The sequence below is a fragment of the Alosa alosa genome, chromosome 7 (assembly GCF_017589495.1).
Source record: "Alosa alosa isolate M-15738 ecotype Scorff River chromosome 7, AALO_Geno_1.1, whole genome shotgun sequence".
Taxonomy (NCBI): Eukaryota; Metazoa; Chordata; class Actinopteri; order Clupeiformes; family Clupeidae; genus Alosa; species Alosa alosa.
Genome location: NC_063195.1, coordinates 34,366,776 through 34,383,804, shown reverse-complemented (window position 1 = coordinate 34,383,804; position 17,029 = coordinate 34,366,776). Strand labels below are relative to the sequence as shown.

At 44.9% G+C, this 17,029-nt stretch overlaps 1 protein-coding gene across 2 annotated transcripts; it reads right to left on the bottom strand.

The window, feature by feature from the left end:
- Positions 1-3,639: 3,639 nt before the first annotated feature.
- nfil3-3 (nuclear factor, interleukin 3 regulated, member 3) lies at positions 3,640-5,797 on the bottom strand. 2 transcript variants are annotated; one of them, XM_048248297.1, is made up of 2 exons: positions 5,468-5,797; positions 3,640-4,781 (listed from the first exon to the last, which is right to left on the bottom strand). In XM_048248297.1, the coding sequence occupies exon 2, from the start codon at positions 4,723-4,725 to the stop codon at positions 3,733-3,735; it is 993 nt and encodes a 330-aa protein (XP_048104254.1). In that variant the 5' UTR covers positions 4,726-4,781; positions 5,468-5,797; the 3' UTR covers positions 3,640-3,732. The 2 variants fall into 2 exon arrangements, with proteins under 2 accessions (XP_048104254.1, XP_048104255.1); XM_048248298.1 differs by having other exon boundaries at positions 5,573-5,797.
- Positions 5,798-17,029: the final 11,232 nt, after the last annotated feature.

The following is a 17,029-nucleotide window of genomic DNA, read 5'->3' as shown; positions in this document are numbered from 1 at the left end:
GTACTGGGGCCCCTGTTGTTTAGCAGATGATACACAACTATACCTTTCCATAAAACCTGATGAATTAACCCCGTTAGCCAAACTTGACACAAGTATAAGTGAAATAAAGACATGGATGACGAATAATTTCCTGCTTTTTAACTCAGATAAAAAAGAAGTCAAGGTTTTAGGTTCTAAAAATATGAGGGATATCCTATCCACATCACAGGCTACATATAGTGATCTTCCACTGACCTCATCCACAAGGGTTTAAAACCTAGGAGTTATAATTGACCAGGACCTATAACTAAATAATCACATAAAACAGATCACCAAAACTTAATTTTACCATTTAAGGAACATTTCAAAGATAAGGAAGTCCTTATCCTTACCAGATGCCGGGAAATTAATCCATGCTTTTGTCACCTCAAGGATAGACTATTGCAATGCTATTATGCTGGCTGTAATAATACCTGTCTAAAGAGCTTACAGCTTATACAAAATGCAGCCGCTCACACACACACAAAAAATATGAACATATTTCCCCCATCCTAGCATCTCTACACTGGCTACCTGTTAAAAGTCATTGACTTCAAAATATTACTTATATCTCTTGGTTGGTTGCCTGCATTGAAATTGGACACCTCATGAAGACACTCTTTTGTCTGCTTCTGACAGAAGAAGCACTTATCTATGCTGGTAGCAGCTGCTGCTGAACAAGTGTACAAAGTCCCTCTAGATGGACTTGATGCAGTTGAAGGTGTTGCTGCAGGTTCAAAAGATGGTCTACCACGTTTTTTCTGAAGACACTGAGTCCTGCCTGCTTCACATGATTTCTAGTAGTGAATCTTATCATGCTGCAGATTCTCACTGTTCCAGGTGGATTTTAGCAGTTCCTGTGCCAAACTGCTTTGTTCTGTTGTAAAATAACTGCACTGTAACATTGTAATCGTTGGCTGATCTGTGATCACCAATCTCCATACTCTCTCATGGACAAAAACAAGAAATTTGGCATATGTCTCTAGTGATGGGTCATTCTGCCACTGGATACATAGGCCAAAATCTGTTTCTTTTAGAATATGTGTGCCATCACCTGACTAACAGAAAGACACACCTCAGAATATAACCTAACTAGACTGTGCCACCATGCATGAATTATGAAAATGTGCTTGCTCAAATGTAGAAGGCTAGAAGGTCACTAATATCACCAACCATGAAGAACAGAGCACTATGTGCTTCAGGTTATTCGATATTCTAAATTCTATAACTGCCAGCTAAACAGCCAACTGTCACTAGTGTCTCTCTTTCTCTCTCTTACACACACACACACACTCACATGTCTGTTTGTCTATCTGATCCTTTTACCCTTTCTTTTCTTCACACTTAAATAGGCTACTGAAGGCCTTACAGACTTCAGCTGACACTAGCAATGTAAAAGTCTATTAAACTTGATTTAACAGAGATTTCTGCACTTTGTGCTCTGAATGGGTGTAGACAAGAACTGGCAGAGCAGTCTAGGCCTACACTCAAGCACACTAATAGGCATGAATTGATATTGAAGTATTATTTTTTTAAGCGGACAATTTTTAGGCACAATTTCTTGTTAAAGAGATCAATTATCAGCCTAAAAAAAGTTTTATAATGTTGTATTGTTTACGTGGTCCACTTTTGCACACTACCTTGTACAATATCTTTGCTTTTTGGCACCAAACCCTATGCTATAATACCAGCAATGTGAGCTTTATGGACAAAACAACAAATTTGACCTTTGATTTGGGTCCTTCAAAACCTTCAAAAAAAACGGAGACATGTTTTTTTCTATTCTTAAGAACCAGAGAAAACTCGTTTATCGCCAGTAACTCTGTGATAAAATGACAGCAGGAAGATATTTGGCTGATAGAAGGAGGTTAACATGCTCTATGTTTTTGACCATGCGATATGAAAGTCTGGGATTGTGGAGGTCTATCATTAAGTCGAACCTCATGAAAAAACACTCTTGAGAAAAAAAATGTAACCGCTAATGAAGTTTACTGGATTGTTTCATTCTGTGATCCCTCTATGTTTTGACCGAAGGACGTCGGTCTATCATCATTACACTTGGAGAAAACTGGATTGTTTCATTCGTCCCCTGTTTCAATCGTCCCGACTCTATCCTAGGCTAAATATTGCACACATGGAGGAAAATAGAGCAATCACAGGTGATTTTTCGATAACAAGAGGTAATTCTGGTTTCTAGTCGTCTTCTCTTTGTCTCTGACTGGAGCTGAAACATTTCACTTGATCAGCAGGAGTAGGGTTGTGAATCGATAACCTTAACTGTGCAGCCTAAAATAGCTCTTGAAACGCTGACTTTGTGAATGGCTCTCCTTGCTCAACATTGGATGAGCAAGGGCGGAAAAACCACCTAACTGTTGAAAGACAGTTTACTGTCATCAAACTAGCAAAATACCATACTGTAGTTCAATGTTATAATTAAACCGAAGTGATTCAATAGGCTCCCTTAACACAATGTAGCCTAAATAGACTACCTTTACTCTTAAATCAGTAGCCTATGACAGCAAAACTTAGGCTAAAAAGTCAAAGCTTTTTCATATCATAATGCATATCAATAAGTTTATAGGCCTATACTCATGATTACCTTAGAATAAAATAGGACAACCATTTCATATTTAACATTTATTTAAAACAAAATGTCACATGAAACAGTATCACAATTTACAGTATGTGTTAAATATATAGAAAAACAGTGCAGACAAATTACTTGTTTAGCAGTGTGAATGGGCTTGTATCCAAGCTATGTCTCACAAAAAGCTGATAAAGAAGATGATGTTGCTATGGATTCACCACTATGCATGAGAATAGGGTTCAGTGTTTCAAATTAACCTGTTCAGGCTGAGATTTGCCCAAATATTACATCTCAAGCTTTTTTACATATTGATGAGGTTCATGCACATTGCACAAAAAGTAAACTGATATGATCTTTAAAGCAATTTAAAGTAATATTTTCTTCTATGGGCTTGCTGGCAATGAACCAAATATGTATCGAAGATACTGAAAAAGAAAATACTTCAGTAATATACTCATGTTACCATGTACAGATTCAGTAAGGCTTCAGTTTAATGTTGATGGCAACACAGAGTTTCATGGAATGCACAGTTATCGTGGTCAGTGAAATCACAGTGATGGAAACCAATACTGAGACCCTACCCAGGGGAACAGTTACAGTGCTCAGTACATCTGTTTACAACGTGAACGTGATTTACAGCTGATTTAAAAACTGATCACAGTTATAGATACTTGTGGGCAGAGGGTCCAGGGTGAATTGAAACACAGTGTGAGAGTTCAGAGTGGAAATAAGCATGTCTGAGGACAGATGGGGTGTTGTGGTGTCGATGAAGTGCTCAGCTTTCCTGTCTGTTCCCGATAACTGTCCTGAGGTGCTCTTTGTGGCCACAGCGCCCTACACCCATAATGCTTCAGCTCAGCTTGGTGAGCAGCTGGTGGGAGAGGAGCTTCTTCAGCTGGGCCACCTCCATACTCAGGGAGCTGAGCTGCGCGCGCAGGCCGCTGTTATCCTGCTGCTGCTGCTGCTGGGAGTCTGTCTGTGGCTGTGGGGCTGTGGGGTGGTACCCACTGGGGAAGAGACCTGGCTGAGGCTGCTCACAGGGGTAATGCTGCTGCTGCTGCTGCGGATGTTGCTGCCAGACTGCGTGCCCCTTGGATGCCCCGTAGCCGTACTGACCCTTTGGCTGCTCACCGACGGAGTCCCTGTGTGTGGTCGGCGCGGGGCCGGTCCAGGCGTCTCCCTGCGCCGTCTCCGGGCCCTCGCTGGCGCCGGGCATCTTGAAGCGCAGCTTGTGCGGGAGGCTCTTCATGTACTCCAGCTCCGCAGTCGCCCCGCCGGCCCGGCTCGCCGAGGCAGTGGCCCCCCGCCAGCACGTCTCCGTCGGGCACCGCCGGGGGGCAGGGCGGCGGCGGCTCGTAGCTCCGCTCCTCCCCGGCCGCGCGCGGCGACGCCTTGCTCGTGTCGCCGGAGCCGTGGTCGAAGAACACGGGGCTGCCGACGCTGGAGCTGCCGGGCGTGGAGAAGCCCGAGTCCTCGGCCGCACTGATGCTGTCGCGGGCCCCTCGCGTGCTGCAGGCACCCATGTGCTGAGGGGCCAGGGCCTGGTGGTGGTGGTGCTGCTGTGTTGGGTAGTGATGGTAGTAACGTTGGGTGGTGGCGGGCGTCGTGGGAACTTGGGCACAGGGGGTGGCTGTGAGAGGCATGACGGGCCCGTCGCTGTGGTCCTTGACCAGTCCAAAGCGGTACTTGAGTGCGAGGAGCTCGGCCCGCAGACGCGCATTCTCCTCCAGCAGCGCAATGACCCGGTTCTCCAGCACCATGTCGCTGACGCGGCGCTTCTCGCGCGAGCGCTTGGCCGCCTCGTTGTTCTTCTTGCGCTTGTCCCAGTAGCTGTCGTCTTTACTATCGTCCGGGATGAACTCGCGCTTGCGCCGCAGGCTGTTGGGGCTTGGACTGTCTTTGCGCTTCAGCACGGACGAGCGGCCCAGTAAGGAACGGACCAGCATGCTGCTGGACGTGAGGATGGACACGGCCTCCTCTGTAAAAGACAAAGCTCCCTCCACTTCCCCAGCTGATTCCAGCATGCCACTACTCAAAGGAGAGGAGCAGTTCCCTCTAAGCTCTTGGAGCACACCACCCTGCTCTCCCATCACCGGTGGTCCGGTCAATGTCATATTCATGGATACTGCAACCTCTGTTTACTGCTGATGCGCCTTCTTTTTGACAATAGCTCCACCTAGTGACAGAAAATTTAAAAGACAGTGAGGGAGAGAGCTGGTCATAAAAATTTGTTTAGCCTTAAGATTATGTAAGATAACAACATAATGCTATGAAACAGCTTCACGTATTTCAGCTGTCTGGTCTCATGGACTGGTAAGAAATATCAGAATAAATATAAGGAAACCCGTCTTAACGCGACAGTAATAGTAAAAAAGCAGGCTATGAAGTTGAAGATTGCTTGCGCATGAAATCTACTTTTCCGGAGAAAGAACGAATGTAAAGACTTGTGTATAAAGCTAAAACCCTCTCTGGGCTTTTTTTTTTTTTTTCACTCAAGAGTCAAGTGATTTATACAGTCAGTGACGAATGCGGGACGCCAATGTGAAGTGCAGACTTCGTTCAGCGAAGCGGTCCCACGTCTGTGCGTGAATTAGTCAGTTTACAACTCCTTTCTACAACATTAATGTTGCGCATTCACATGCAATTTAAACATTCGGGCAGGTAGTTTATAATTGGTCTAATCATAGTCTGACAATTAATGAAAATGGAGACACACGAATTGACCTAGAAGTGTCTTAGTTTAAGTGTCTGTGACATAACGAAAGTTTTAAATCTTGGGTAATGACAGTAACTGAAAAGTCAATGTTACAGTAGCTCATAATTTAAATGCATTCCAAAATGCTACACCAAAGCCTCTCTTACCTTTAGAGATCCGTTGCCTTTATGGTGTTATATTATTTACAACATCACGTTGTATTAGTTTTAAACTGTTGCGCATCAAGAAAAAAATACGTATTAAAAGCTAACCTAAAAGTCCACGATCTGTAGACGACCGTTGTCAGCTGCTCTCTCAGTGCGACCGTACTGGTTTCTGCTAGTCGTGGGCTCTATCGCATCGCCAGGCTGTGTTTTATTCTTCCGGCAGGTTCAGTTAGGGTCGCACATTCACCTTATGCGAACTGGGCCAGAGCGAACACTGTTGGAGACAGCCTCGCAGTTCAAAAGCACCACCCAGTCACGGTAAAGCTCAAATCCTTTCCAGTAGTTGCGTCACAAATTATTTTGTTTCACGCTTCTTATAGGCTACAGTCGGTTTCGGCCAAAACAACCCACCGCATGAACTCCGACTAGCTTTTATATGTGTGAATGTAATTAACAAACTCTCCACAGCCGCATGCACAGGATGTCATAGTCCGATAGGCATTTTGAGTATTCTGAAATCTTCAACAGCCTAGCCCACGCCTGAATTCAGACACAGTGTCGGAACACTATTGTATTGCTGCAAATACGTGTGTTGTAGTCCTAGAGTAACAGTGTTATGACATGATACCAGACATAGTAAGTCTGCTAATACTGCATTAGCGAACATAAAAAGGACTATGCAGCTGACACTTCTTACCCCTGAGAGAAAGAGAAGGGTGAACAGAACAGAAGGGTGTTTTTGAATCTATTCATCGCTTTGCAGCTTAAGCGCCATTCAAGAGCAAGCGAAGTCAACATGTATGTTCTCACATCATCTCACAACACCATTGTGATAATGTAATAATGTACCTTACAACACTGCACTGCAATAAGACACACACACACCTCCACAGGTATGACTCTGAGCTGTTTGTGGTTTAAAGTTGTAAAGAATAATTGTCTTTAGATTTTGCTGTAGGCTACTTCTTAACACATGATTCTTGCATGCTTCTTAACACATGATTCTTGTTTACAGTTTCTAATCCCCTAATACTGTTCAATTATATGAGATTACTTAGGCAGCTTTATTGTACAGCTTAAGTGTAAGCCATGGCTTCATTATTCCTAGAATGTTTCTATGTTCTCACAATAAGGTTTATGCAGGGGAGAACAAACCGTTTCAAAAGTGTGGAAAAAAATCATCACCTACCACTGCCAAGTTCAGTCAACTAGGCTACCAAGATCAATCAAATAGATTGATAGAATGCTGTGTTCCGGGTCACAGTGAAGTCATGGCCTGGCAGCACATAGTGGCAGCCTATCTGGTTGTTAAGTTGTGATGCAATAATGTGTTGCAAGTGTTCGCAAACGTTCGCCGAGAAGGTTTCCATTTTAAAAAATCTCCTATTCCCACCTTTCACATTTGAACCGATACCTGTAGGCCTACAGATGCCTAATGGCCTACTGCATTCTATACGATATTTCAGTATATATTCTGTCTGGATCTGTAACATGTGGATATGTAGTAATGGGTGGCTGTAACTAGAGAAATTGGTGGGGCTACCAAGTTTAGTCAAGTAGATTGATAGAATGCTATGTTATGAGTCACAATTATGTCATGGCAGCCTATCATCTCCCAGGTCTGCCAAGCTGAAGCTAAAGGAAAGTATTTGAGAATGTACTTATATGGTGGCTTTTTTGTAACCTGACTCTCGCCAGATACATTTAGCTCCGCCTAGCTCCACTCACATCCATCTGGGATCGCTTCCGTTGAGAGTGATTTCAGCACCAGATTGTATGGTAGAGCCAATCAGGACACAGGGCAGGAGTTTCATAGATGTGATGTAGCGTAGAAGCGACTGTGAGACTGTTCTCAGTGTCACGGGTTGGCTTTGATGTAAGTGGTTGAAGTAGCACATTAATAGATGATGGACAAGTGGCTTATCCAATCATATGCAAAGATTTTTGATAAGGCCCAGCCTTCTGAAACACCACTCCAATGGATCGATCCCAGACTCATCTGGCGAGAGTCAGGTTAGCTTTTTTGTACCCTCACAGCTGAAATTCAGACAGAGAACTTATCATGAGAGAAAAGCCAAGAATAGTCAACACATGTTCCTCTCTGCTAAAACACACGCAGTGCACGGACACAATAAAGTTGTCAAGATTTTTTAAATGTCAGGACATGTCAAATAAACTACACATGAACCAGTGGATAACGTTGAGGCTATTTGCACCACGTGTACAATTAGCAGTGTTTGCTATTCATACCCTGGTGCAATTAGCAGTGTATGCTATTCGTACCCTGGTGCAATTACAGTAGAAGTAAATGCTATTCGTACCCCGGTGCACACAGCAATGTCTTCTATGAATACCCTGTCTGGTACAAATATCAATGTATGCTATTTGCACCCCTTTGCATTTACCCTGGCATATTGATAACACAATTTTCAAAACTAGTTTTTCTCAATTGCTAAAACACAATTTCTGAAACCTTGCTCCATTTTCTTAAAACATTAAACACAAAACCTCAGCTTCAAGCACTATTTACAAAACCTCTGACCTCAAAATCAAACTTTTGCCTCAAAACAGTTTTACCTGTGCTCAAAATGAAACTTTCACCTCAAAACTATTCCACCTACTGGTTAGCACTTCGGACTTGGAGGGTTGCTGGTTCGAACCCCGACCAGTAGGAAGCGGCTAAAGTGCCCTTGAGCAAGGCACCTAACCCCTCACTGCTCCTCGAGCACCGCTGTTGTAGCAGGCAGCTCACTGCGTCGGAATTAGTGTGTGCTTCACCTCACTGTGTGTTCACTGTGTGCTCACTAATTCACGGATTGGGATAAATGCAGAGACCAAATTTGCCTCACGGGATCAAAAGAGTATATACTTATAGTTATATAAAACAGATTTACCTGTGCTCAAAATCAAACTTTCGCTTCAAAACAGTTTTACTTGTGCTCAAAATCAAACACTGCTCTCAAATCATAAACAAAGTGATCAAAATGATATACACTATCAAGCAGTCAGTAAACAATACACCAGAAAATAGAAAACACATTGTTCAAAACATATAGTTTTCAGGGAGAAGTAAATTTTTAATCTCAAAACAAATGTCATATTTTTCCGCCATTGTCTTTTGATGAACGAAAACATCAAGTAGAAATTACTACTTTGCTTTGCTCTTTGCACGTTTTGTTCTTCCTCCTCCTTGTACCCCTATTTTTACAGTACCCTGCATCTAGTGCTGGGCAGTATGACCAAAAATGTATATCACAGTATTTTTCTAAATTCTTACGGTTTCACGGTATATGACGGTATTTTTTTCCCATGCATAATCAGATGTTCACAGCATTTTCTACAGGTTGAGAGAGGAATTGCTGCAGTACATTGACTAAGGATGGTCTATTTTACTGTCATGATGTAGAATAACTCCACACTAGTGGTAATGCAGATTTGCATGGCCCCAGAAAATGATGCTGTTTACAGAGCCACTCATGATTCTAATGAAGAATCTAATCAGAATGCAAAGACAATTGCAGTCAAAATATACAATTTAAAATGAAACCTCTCTGCTAATATGCTTACTTCTGTCAAATAGGTTCACTGGCGGCAAAACATTAACAAAAAAAAACATTGTTTTGGTGCCTAGATGACAGTCAGGATCATTTCTAACTAGCCAGCTAGTATTGCTCAGTGCATGTCTATCACATGCTTTACTTGGATACCTGGATAATAATTTCAGCGAATATTCTTAAGGTGAGATGAATGATAAGCTCATTAAACTTCACTGTGTTCGGTGGGTTGCTAACTAACGACATCACCTACTAGCCAGCTAGCTCCCGCTGTTGAACAATCTCAATAGAATTTTCGTGACGGTAAATCCCTTTCAATGCGCAGTATCCCTTACGTTAACGTTTTTCCTTAAAGGGACACCAGGCAACGTTTTCGTGTTAATTACTCATCTTCGTAAGTCGGTATATGGTTAAATGACTCATTACAGGGCGAATGAATACTCTCTCGCCCGCCCTACTGCCTGTAGGAAGAATATCCCGCTTGCAAGTTCAGTGTATCGTACCCGGACGAATCGGCAGTTTCAGTTTCCATCCTGCATCCACAGCACAGAGGGAGGCTAACTAAACGCTTAGCGATTGTTGCAAACGTGTGTATAATGGCAGAGCCGCCGAAGAAGCAGCGAAAAACCCTTGACGGAAGATGCAAAGAAAAGGAAAAGAGCTTCAGACCGAGCGAGGGGGAGTTTCGTAGAGAAAAAGCATCAGGCTTGCCTGGTGTCCCTTTAACTAAAGAAACAATTTAAGGTATTCTGTGCAACACCCTTAAATAAACCTCTTATCTAAGGAGAAATTAAGCCTTAAGGGTCATACTTCAGGTGTTTTGTGTTTACCCTCACTATGCCTCGCAGTGGCATCATGCGTGCGTGTGGAAAAAGTCCCGTCTGAAACACTGTCGCGCGGCGCAGCGTTCCAAACGTTGTGTAATCAAATACACCGGTATGGCGGTATATTAAAAATTCATATCATAACGAAAATATACACCGGTATACGGTGTGAACCGGTATACCGCCCAGCACTACCTGCATCTCACAGACTTGTCCTTTGATTCTTGTTCTTTGTTGATATGAACTTGCAACCAGTCAAAATCTATTGAGCAGTCAGTACTGTAAACAAAGCACAATGTTCAGGGCCATACGATTTGTTTACAGTATTGTACAGTAAACTACCTGCAATGCACTGTACTACAGTGTCCAATAAAAATCCTCTTTTTAGCCATCGTCCCCTTCCTCCTCGTCCCCCACCTCGCATATGCACTCGTCCTCGTCCTCTCACAGTTTCTTCTATCCATTCTCATTCCCACCTTCAACAACCTGTTTGATCTCTGAACTGGCTTATATTGGTTTTGTCACATCATTTGAAACAAGTGAAATCAATTTTGAGTGGTTGTGTTTAATCAATGGCACGCGTATGTCTATTTCTATTTCATTTTGCCTCTTGTGTTTACCAGTATGGATGCATGTGCATTAGAGTGCAGAATGTGTTTTGAAAATGAGAATGTGTTCAAAGTTTTGCTAAAAATTGTAAGTGAGATCTGCAAATTGTGTTTTATCATGTGAAATGGTTTAAGGTATTGACAATACAGACTAAACAATTAACTTAATGAGTTCAAGCAACTGAGAACTTTCTTCAGCCAATGGGTTTTTTTAGTGTTTTAGCAACTGAGAAAAACTATAATTATTCCATGATAAGTGGAGATCAATTCTAGTAAGAAGGCATTGGGGAAAGTTTGGGACAGCAGTGCACACGTGAGGGCTGTTAAACGAGTTCTGTATTTTAAACATGCCAGCCAGTCGACACCACCACCTCAGCTTCAGCCCTCTCTGTTGTTCCCAGTGTTCCCAGAATTCTGTGCGAGTGTCAGTGTGAATGAATAATGTTTATTTATTCATTAAACATTATATAATGTTAAAAGCGCTATATAAATGTAACGTCTTGTTGTTGTTGTTAACGGCTAACTGAATCAAAACTGGCTGATGGATTGGTTATGATTGGCTGGACACCTGCTAAGCACCTGCTTCTTGTAGTTTCCAATCCCTTAATACTATTCAAATGTATTAGATTGCTTAGACGGCTTTACTGGGCAGCTTAAGCGTAAGCCGTGGCTGCAATCAATATTCCTGGAAAGTTTAGAAGTTTTCACATGATTACTCTAGATTCCAGTTGTGTGATTTACCCAAGCCCATAAAAAAGTGGGGGGATGAAATTGTGTTTTAGGGAAAGAGAGGCCCATACCTTCAACTCTTCGTTTAACAACTGTCTGTGTGTTTGGGAATGGGAACTGATCAGTTGCTGGTGTTTTGTGAATGAAATGTTCTCCTATTCTTACCTGATACAGCATTTCAGCTGTTCAGCAGTCTGGGATCTTCTTAATTGTGTTTTTCGTTCCATGATGCACCCAATTTGAAAGGTGAGGTGCAGTCAGGCCATTTTAGTACCTGGACTCTTCTACCATGGAACCACACTGCTGCAATATGTGCAGAATGCCTGAAATATTAATGGTCTTCCCTGAAAAAAAACATTGTCTGGATGGTAATATATGTTGCTCAAAACCTGTATATATCATTCAGCATTAATTGCGCCTCTCCAGATGTTGCACCTCTCCAGATGCACCCCCATACCATCATAGATGCTGGCTTTTGAACTGTGACCTCATTACAAGTTGATGATCTCTCTCCTCTTTAGCCTGGAGGACGCAGAGTCCATAATTTCCAAAAAGAATAACACATTTTGGTTGATGTGACCACAGGACAATTTTCCACTTTGCCTCTGTCCATCTAAAGGAGCTAAAACAGATGATAAAACTAGTGTTTCTAGATCATGTCTAAATATGGTTTCTTCTTTGCATGGTAGAGTAAACCAGCTTTGTAGATGGAACTGTGTTCATAGTAGGGTTGGGCGATGTCCCCTAAATTGGCATTTGACGATGTGTACAGTAAAACATTGTGATGGACGATGATATCGTGGGGGGTCTAGTAAACACTAATTAATACCATGTGTCTGTACAGAAATACATTTATAATTTTCTACATAAAAAATAAAAATCAATGTATTATTGATATACGGCCTGATGAAAGTGGACAGCTAAGAGAGACATACTGACCAGACTACCGAAGTTGTGTGGAAGATCTGCTCCAAGAAAATCGTTGTGAAAGACGAATAGACAGTCAATCTGAACACTTGCGTGCTGGGCCTAGCAAAAAAGCTACTTAAGACTACTATCGTTGTCACTCATTTAAAATCTTCAGTAGTAGGCCTACGCAATGCAGCATCCCACGTCATCAGGCCGTCTATGCTGACTATGAGGGCGGCAGGAAGTGAAAGTAAAGGGCTGCGATCGCTCAGTCCAGGGCTATAGGGCAAAGTAAAAAAACTTTTACAGATAACGAATCCCGATTACTCCGCTACTGTCTGGGTCTTTTGCTAAATGCATGAAATTCAAGCCTTACAGTTAAAGACGGATAGGCTACCTTCTGATCCTGTAATTAACGAAAGAACTGTGTCAGACTGGAAATAAGAGCACAGTTGCAGATGTGGTTCAAAGTTTTTACTTCAGCAGAATCTTCAATGTATCAACAAAGGAATTGGTTTAGAACACAAAACGCACAAAAGCAAAAACAAAAGTCAGACTTGGAAAGGGCAAACTTAGAAGGTCTTCAAGATTCAGTTCTCATCATAAATACAGTATAAAGGTATAAAGGCAGTCCATGATCCAAGTGCACAAATTAGACAGCGTGACAGAGAATTCCACAAATGGTAGAAGTAGAGTACAAAGAGTTGGGCAGACACAGTACCGTGACCAAGTGAGATGTTAATGAAGGCAGTTCACAGAAAGAGTCCTAAAGTCCCGACAGTCCAGATCGACCAAAGTACAATTCCCAAGCGAGGGAATAGAACTCAGTGATGAGGGATTTGTCAAGGATGTCCTTCTTGGCCACCCAGGAACGCTCGTCAGGCCCATAGCCCTGCCAGTCCACCAGAAACTCCAACGATCGACCCCTTCGCCGGATGTCCAGGAGGCGCCGGACTGTGTACGAGGGAGCACCATCAATGATCCTCGGGGCAGGCAGTGTCTGGGGTACTGGAGACAAGGGAGAGAAAAGAGCCTTGCGAAGCAGGGATACATGAAAAACCGGGCTGACCCTCATTGACCGGGGAATGTTCAACAGGTATGATACAGGGTTCACCCTCCGTGAAACTCTGAACGGCCCAACATACCTTTGAGAGAGTTTTCTGGACTCTGCACTGGCAGGCCCCTTGTGGAAACCCAGACTCTGTCACCTGGGCGATAGACCATTGCCACCCGTCTTCTCCGGTCAGCCTGGCGTTTGTGTTGCTTGGATGCCCTCTGGAGGTTCTGGCGAGCCCTCTTCCAAAGACGGCGGAGGCACTGGATGCAGTATTAGCAGAAGGCACTGGACCCTCTGTTGGCGACGCTGGGAGGAAAGCAGGAGGGTAACCTGAAACAATTTCAAATGGAGACAATCCAGTGGATGAGGAGGTTAGTTGGTTATGGGATATCTCGGCCCACATCAAATGGCTGGCCCATGTGGTGGGATTAGTGGAGCAGTAGCAGCGGAGGTATTTCTCTAATTCCTGGTTGACTCGCTCGGTTTGACCATTACTCTGGGGGTGGTAACCCGATGTGAGGCGAATAGTCACCCCCATAAGCTGCCAGAAAGCTTTCCAGAATTGCGCGCCTCTGTCTGAGAGGATCTCCTCCGGCACCCCATAGTAGCGGACAATCTCCTTCATGACCGTGTCAGCTGTCTGCCGGGCATTTGGGAGTTTCTGTAGGGGCACAAAGCGAGACATCTTAGAAAAACGATCAACGACCACCAACACAGTATTGAAACCATTTGAGACAGGCAGCCCTGTTACGAAACCAAGGCAAACATGGGACCAGGGACGCCGGGCAATAGGTAGGGGGTGTAGGAGGCCTTGAGGGCGTTGATTGTCAACCTTGTGGGCGGCACAGACAGGGCAGGCAGATACATACAGATTTATATCATCTTTCATGGTGGGCCACCAGAATGTACGGCCAATAAGCTCCGTGGTTCGTTGGCGTCCTGGGTGGCCTGCTACACGTGAATTATGCCCCCACTCCAGCACCAGGGGTCTTTGAGCAGATGGGACAAATGTCTGAGACTGGCATGTTGGGTGGTGGTTGTTCCAGGTGGTGACCATCTCTCACCTTTTCCATCAGGACCCAGCGAACAGGGGCTATCACACATGCTTCAGGGAGAATAGTGTCATGGGTTACTGGAGCATTGTCAGGTGAAAACTGGCGAGAGAGGGCATCGGATTTTACATTTTTTGATCCAGGTCTATAAGAAAGAGTGAAACAGAATCTTGTAAAGAAAAGTGCCCACCTTGCTTGACGAGGGTTGAGTCTACGAGCTCCACGGATGTATTCAAGATTTTTATGATCTGTCCAGACCATGAATGGGTGTACTGCCCCCTCTAACCAATGACGCCACTCTTCGAGAGCCAGTTTGACTGCCAGCAATTCTCGGTACCCCACATCATACCGACTCTCAGCTGGGGTGAGACGTCTTGAGAAGAAGGCACAAGGGTGCATCTTCTGGTCTTGGGGCCTTCTCTGGGATAGGACCGCTCCCACTCCAATTTCCGAGGCATCTACCTCCACAATAAATGGTTGCTGCGGGTCTGGGTGGGTTAGCACTGGCACGGAGGTAAATCTTTGCTTCAGATCACTGAAGGCTTGTTGTGCCTCAGGTGTCCACCGTAGTCTGGTGGGGTGTCCTCTGAGAAGCCCAGTGAGAGGGGCTGCTATCGTACTGTAGTTCCTGATGAAACGCCTGTAGAAATTAGCAAACCCTAAAAACTGTTGAAGCTTCTTCACCGTATTAGGGGCTGGCCAGTCTAGCACTGCCTTCAGTTTGGACTGGTCCATAAGCAGACCCTGAGGGGAGATTACAAAGCCTAGAAAGGTAGTGCTAGTAGTGTGAAACTCACTTTTCTCCAATTTGACAAACAGCCTGTTGTGGAGTAGTTTCTGCAAGACCTGCCGAACATGCTGGACATGGGTGTCTAGATCAGGGGAAAATATCAAAATGTCATCCAAAAAAACATAAACGAATCGGCCAAGAAATTCTCTTAACACATCATTCACAAATGATTGAAAAGCTGCGGGACAATTAGTTAGGCCAAATGGCTTTACCAAGTATTCATAATGGCCGCTTGGTGTTATGAAGCCCGTTTTCCACGTTGAACCCGGATGAGATGGTACGCGTTCCGGAGGTCCAGCTTTGTGAAGACCGTTGCTCCACCGAGTTGATCAAAGGCCGTACTCGTCAGAGGCAGGGGGTATCGGTTCTTGACAGTTATTTTGTTCAGCTCCCTCCATCCTTTTTGCCCACAAAAAAGAATCCTGCTGCAGCCGGGGAGGTAGAGGGGCGAATCAAGCCATTCTTGAGACATTCTTGAATGTAGGATTCCATTGTTTGAGTTTCTGGGATGGACAGGGGGTATAACCTGCCCCGGGGTGGCATGGCACCAGGAAGGAGGTCAATGGCCAAATCATAACTGCAGTGGGGTGGCAGAGAGGTGGCCTTGTCTTTACTGAATACTGCGCTGAGGGCATGGTACATAGCAGGAACTTTGGTCAGGTCAGTCGGTACCAGAGATGTGTCTGCCACACTTACAGAGAGAGTAGGTTGGGGATCAGGAGAGAGATGGTCCTTGCACGCTGGGCCCCACTGAGTGAGTGTGCTGTTGGCCCAGTTGAATGAGGGCTGATGGTCAACAAGCCAGGGGTATCCTAAGACAATAGGATCTTGGGGGGAGTCGATTAGAAAAAATACACAGCTTTCTTGGTGTTTCTCAAGGGTGATCATCTGAAGTGGTTGGGTGCAGAATTCCAGTCGGCCAGAACCTAGTGGTCGTCCATCAAGAGCTTGTACTGCTCTTGGAGATTCACATGGGAGGATAGGCATCTGCAGCTGACGAGCCAGGGTTTGGTCCAACAAGTTGACTGCTGCCCCAGAGTCCACTAAGGCTTGTAATTTCACTTGAGATTCCCCCCAGTGCCCCAGGAGAGACACACAGGTAAGGTGCAGCGAGAGAGGGGGGCAGAAGTGACCGCTCCGCTCACCAGGAAGCCCCCTTTCCCTGGTGGGCATTGGCTTTTCCCTGCAGCTCTGGACACTGAAGCCGCTGGTGACCCTGGACCCCACAGTACAAACAAAGGCCTTGCTGGAATCGACGCCGTCTCTCTTCTAGGCTCAGACGAGATCTTCCCAGTTGCATTGGCTCCTCTCCATGGTCACTGGTGGAAGTTTGGGCAGGCAGTGGGAGCTGTGACGGCCGCCGTGAAGGAGAGGTGGCTTGGTTGGGCTGGAGAAGTCGAAGATCTCGCCGCTCCCTCAGTCTTTCTTGCATGCGCTTGTCCAGGGCTGTTGCCAGTGTAATGATGTCATCTAAGTCCTCACCCCAATCTCTGTTCACCATTTCATCTTTCATGGACTCTCTAAGACCTTGGTAGAAGGCACTCACCAGTGCTTCACCTTCCCATCCGGTCTCGGCTGCCAGGGTGCGGAATTCGATCGCGTAGTCAACCACTGACCATGGGCCTTGGGTAAGTGTGAAAAGCCGAGAAGATGCCTGCCGCTGAGTAAGTCCCTCATCAAACACTCGTTGGAGGGCATCCATGAACCTCTCGCTGGTCTGGCAGTCTGGGTGGCGATGAGTCCACAAGGCTGTAGCCCAGTCCAGGGCCTTTCCCTTCAGTCGAGTGATGATATAGGCGACTTTGGCTCGTTCAGTAGGGAAGTGTGCAGGTTGTAACTCAAAAATCAAAGAGCATTGAGTGAGAAACCCTCGGCAGGCTGAAGACTCCCCAGCAAAAGGAGGTGGAGGAGAGAGGCTTGTGTTAGGGAGAGAGGGTGAAGCATTACCCAGACCCCTCACTCGGGTGCCAAGCTGGTTAAGGGCATCTTCCATTTGCAACAGGCCATCTTGTTGTGCGTGCATGGTTACACTGAGTCTC

Bases quoted from the DNA above. Each gene is read 5' to 3' on its own strand.
- nfil3-3 (XM_048248297.1), bottom strand. From the start codon at position 4,725: ATGAATATGACATTGACCGGACCACCGGTGATGGGAGAGCAGGGTGGT.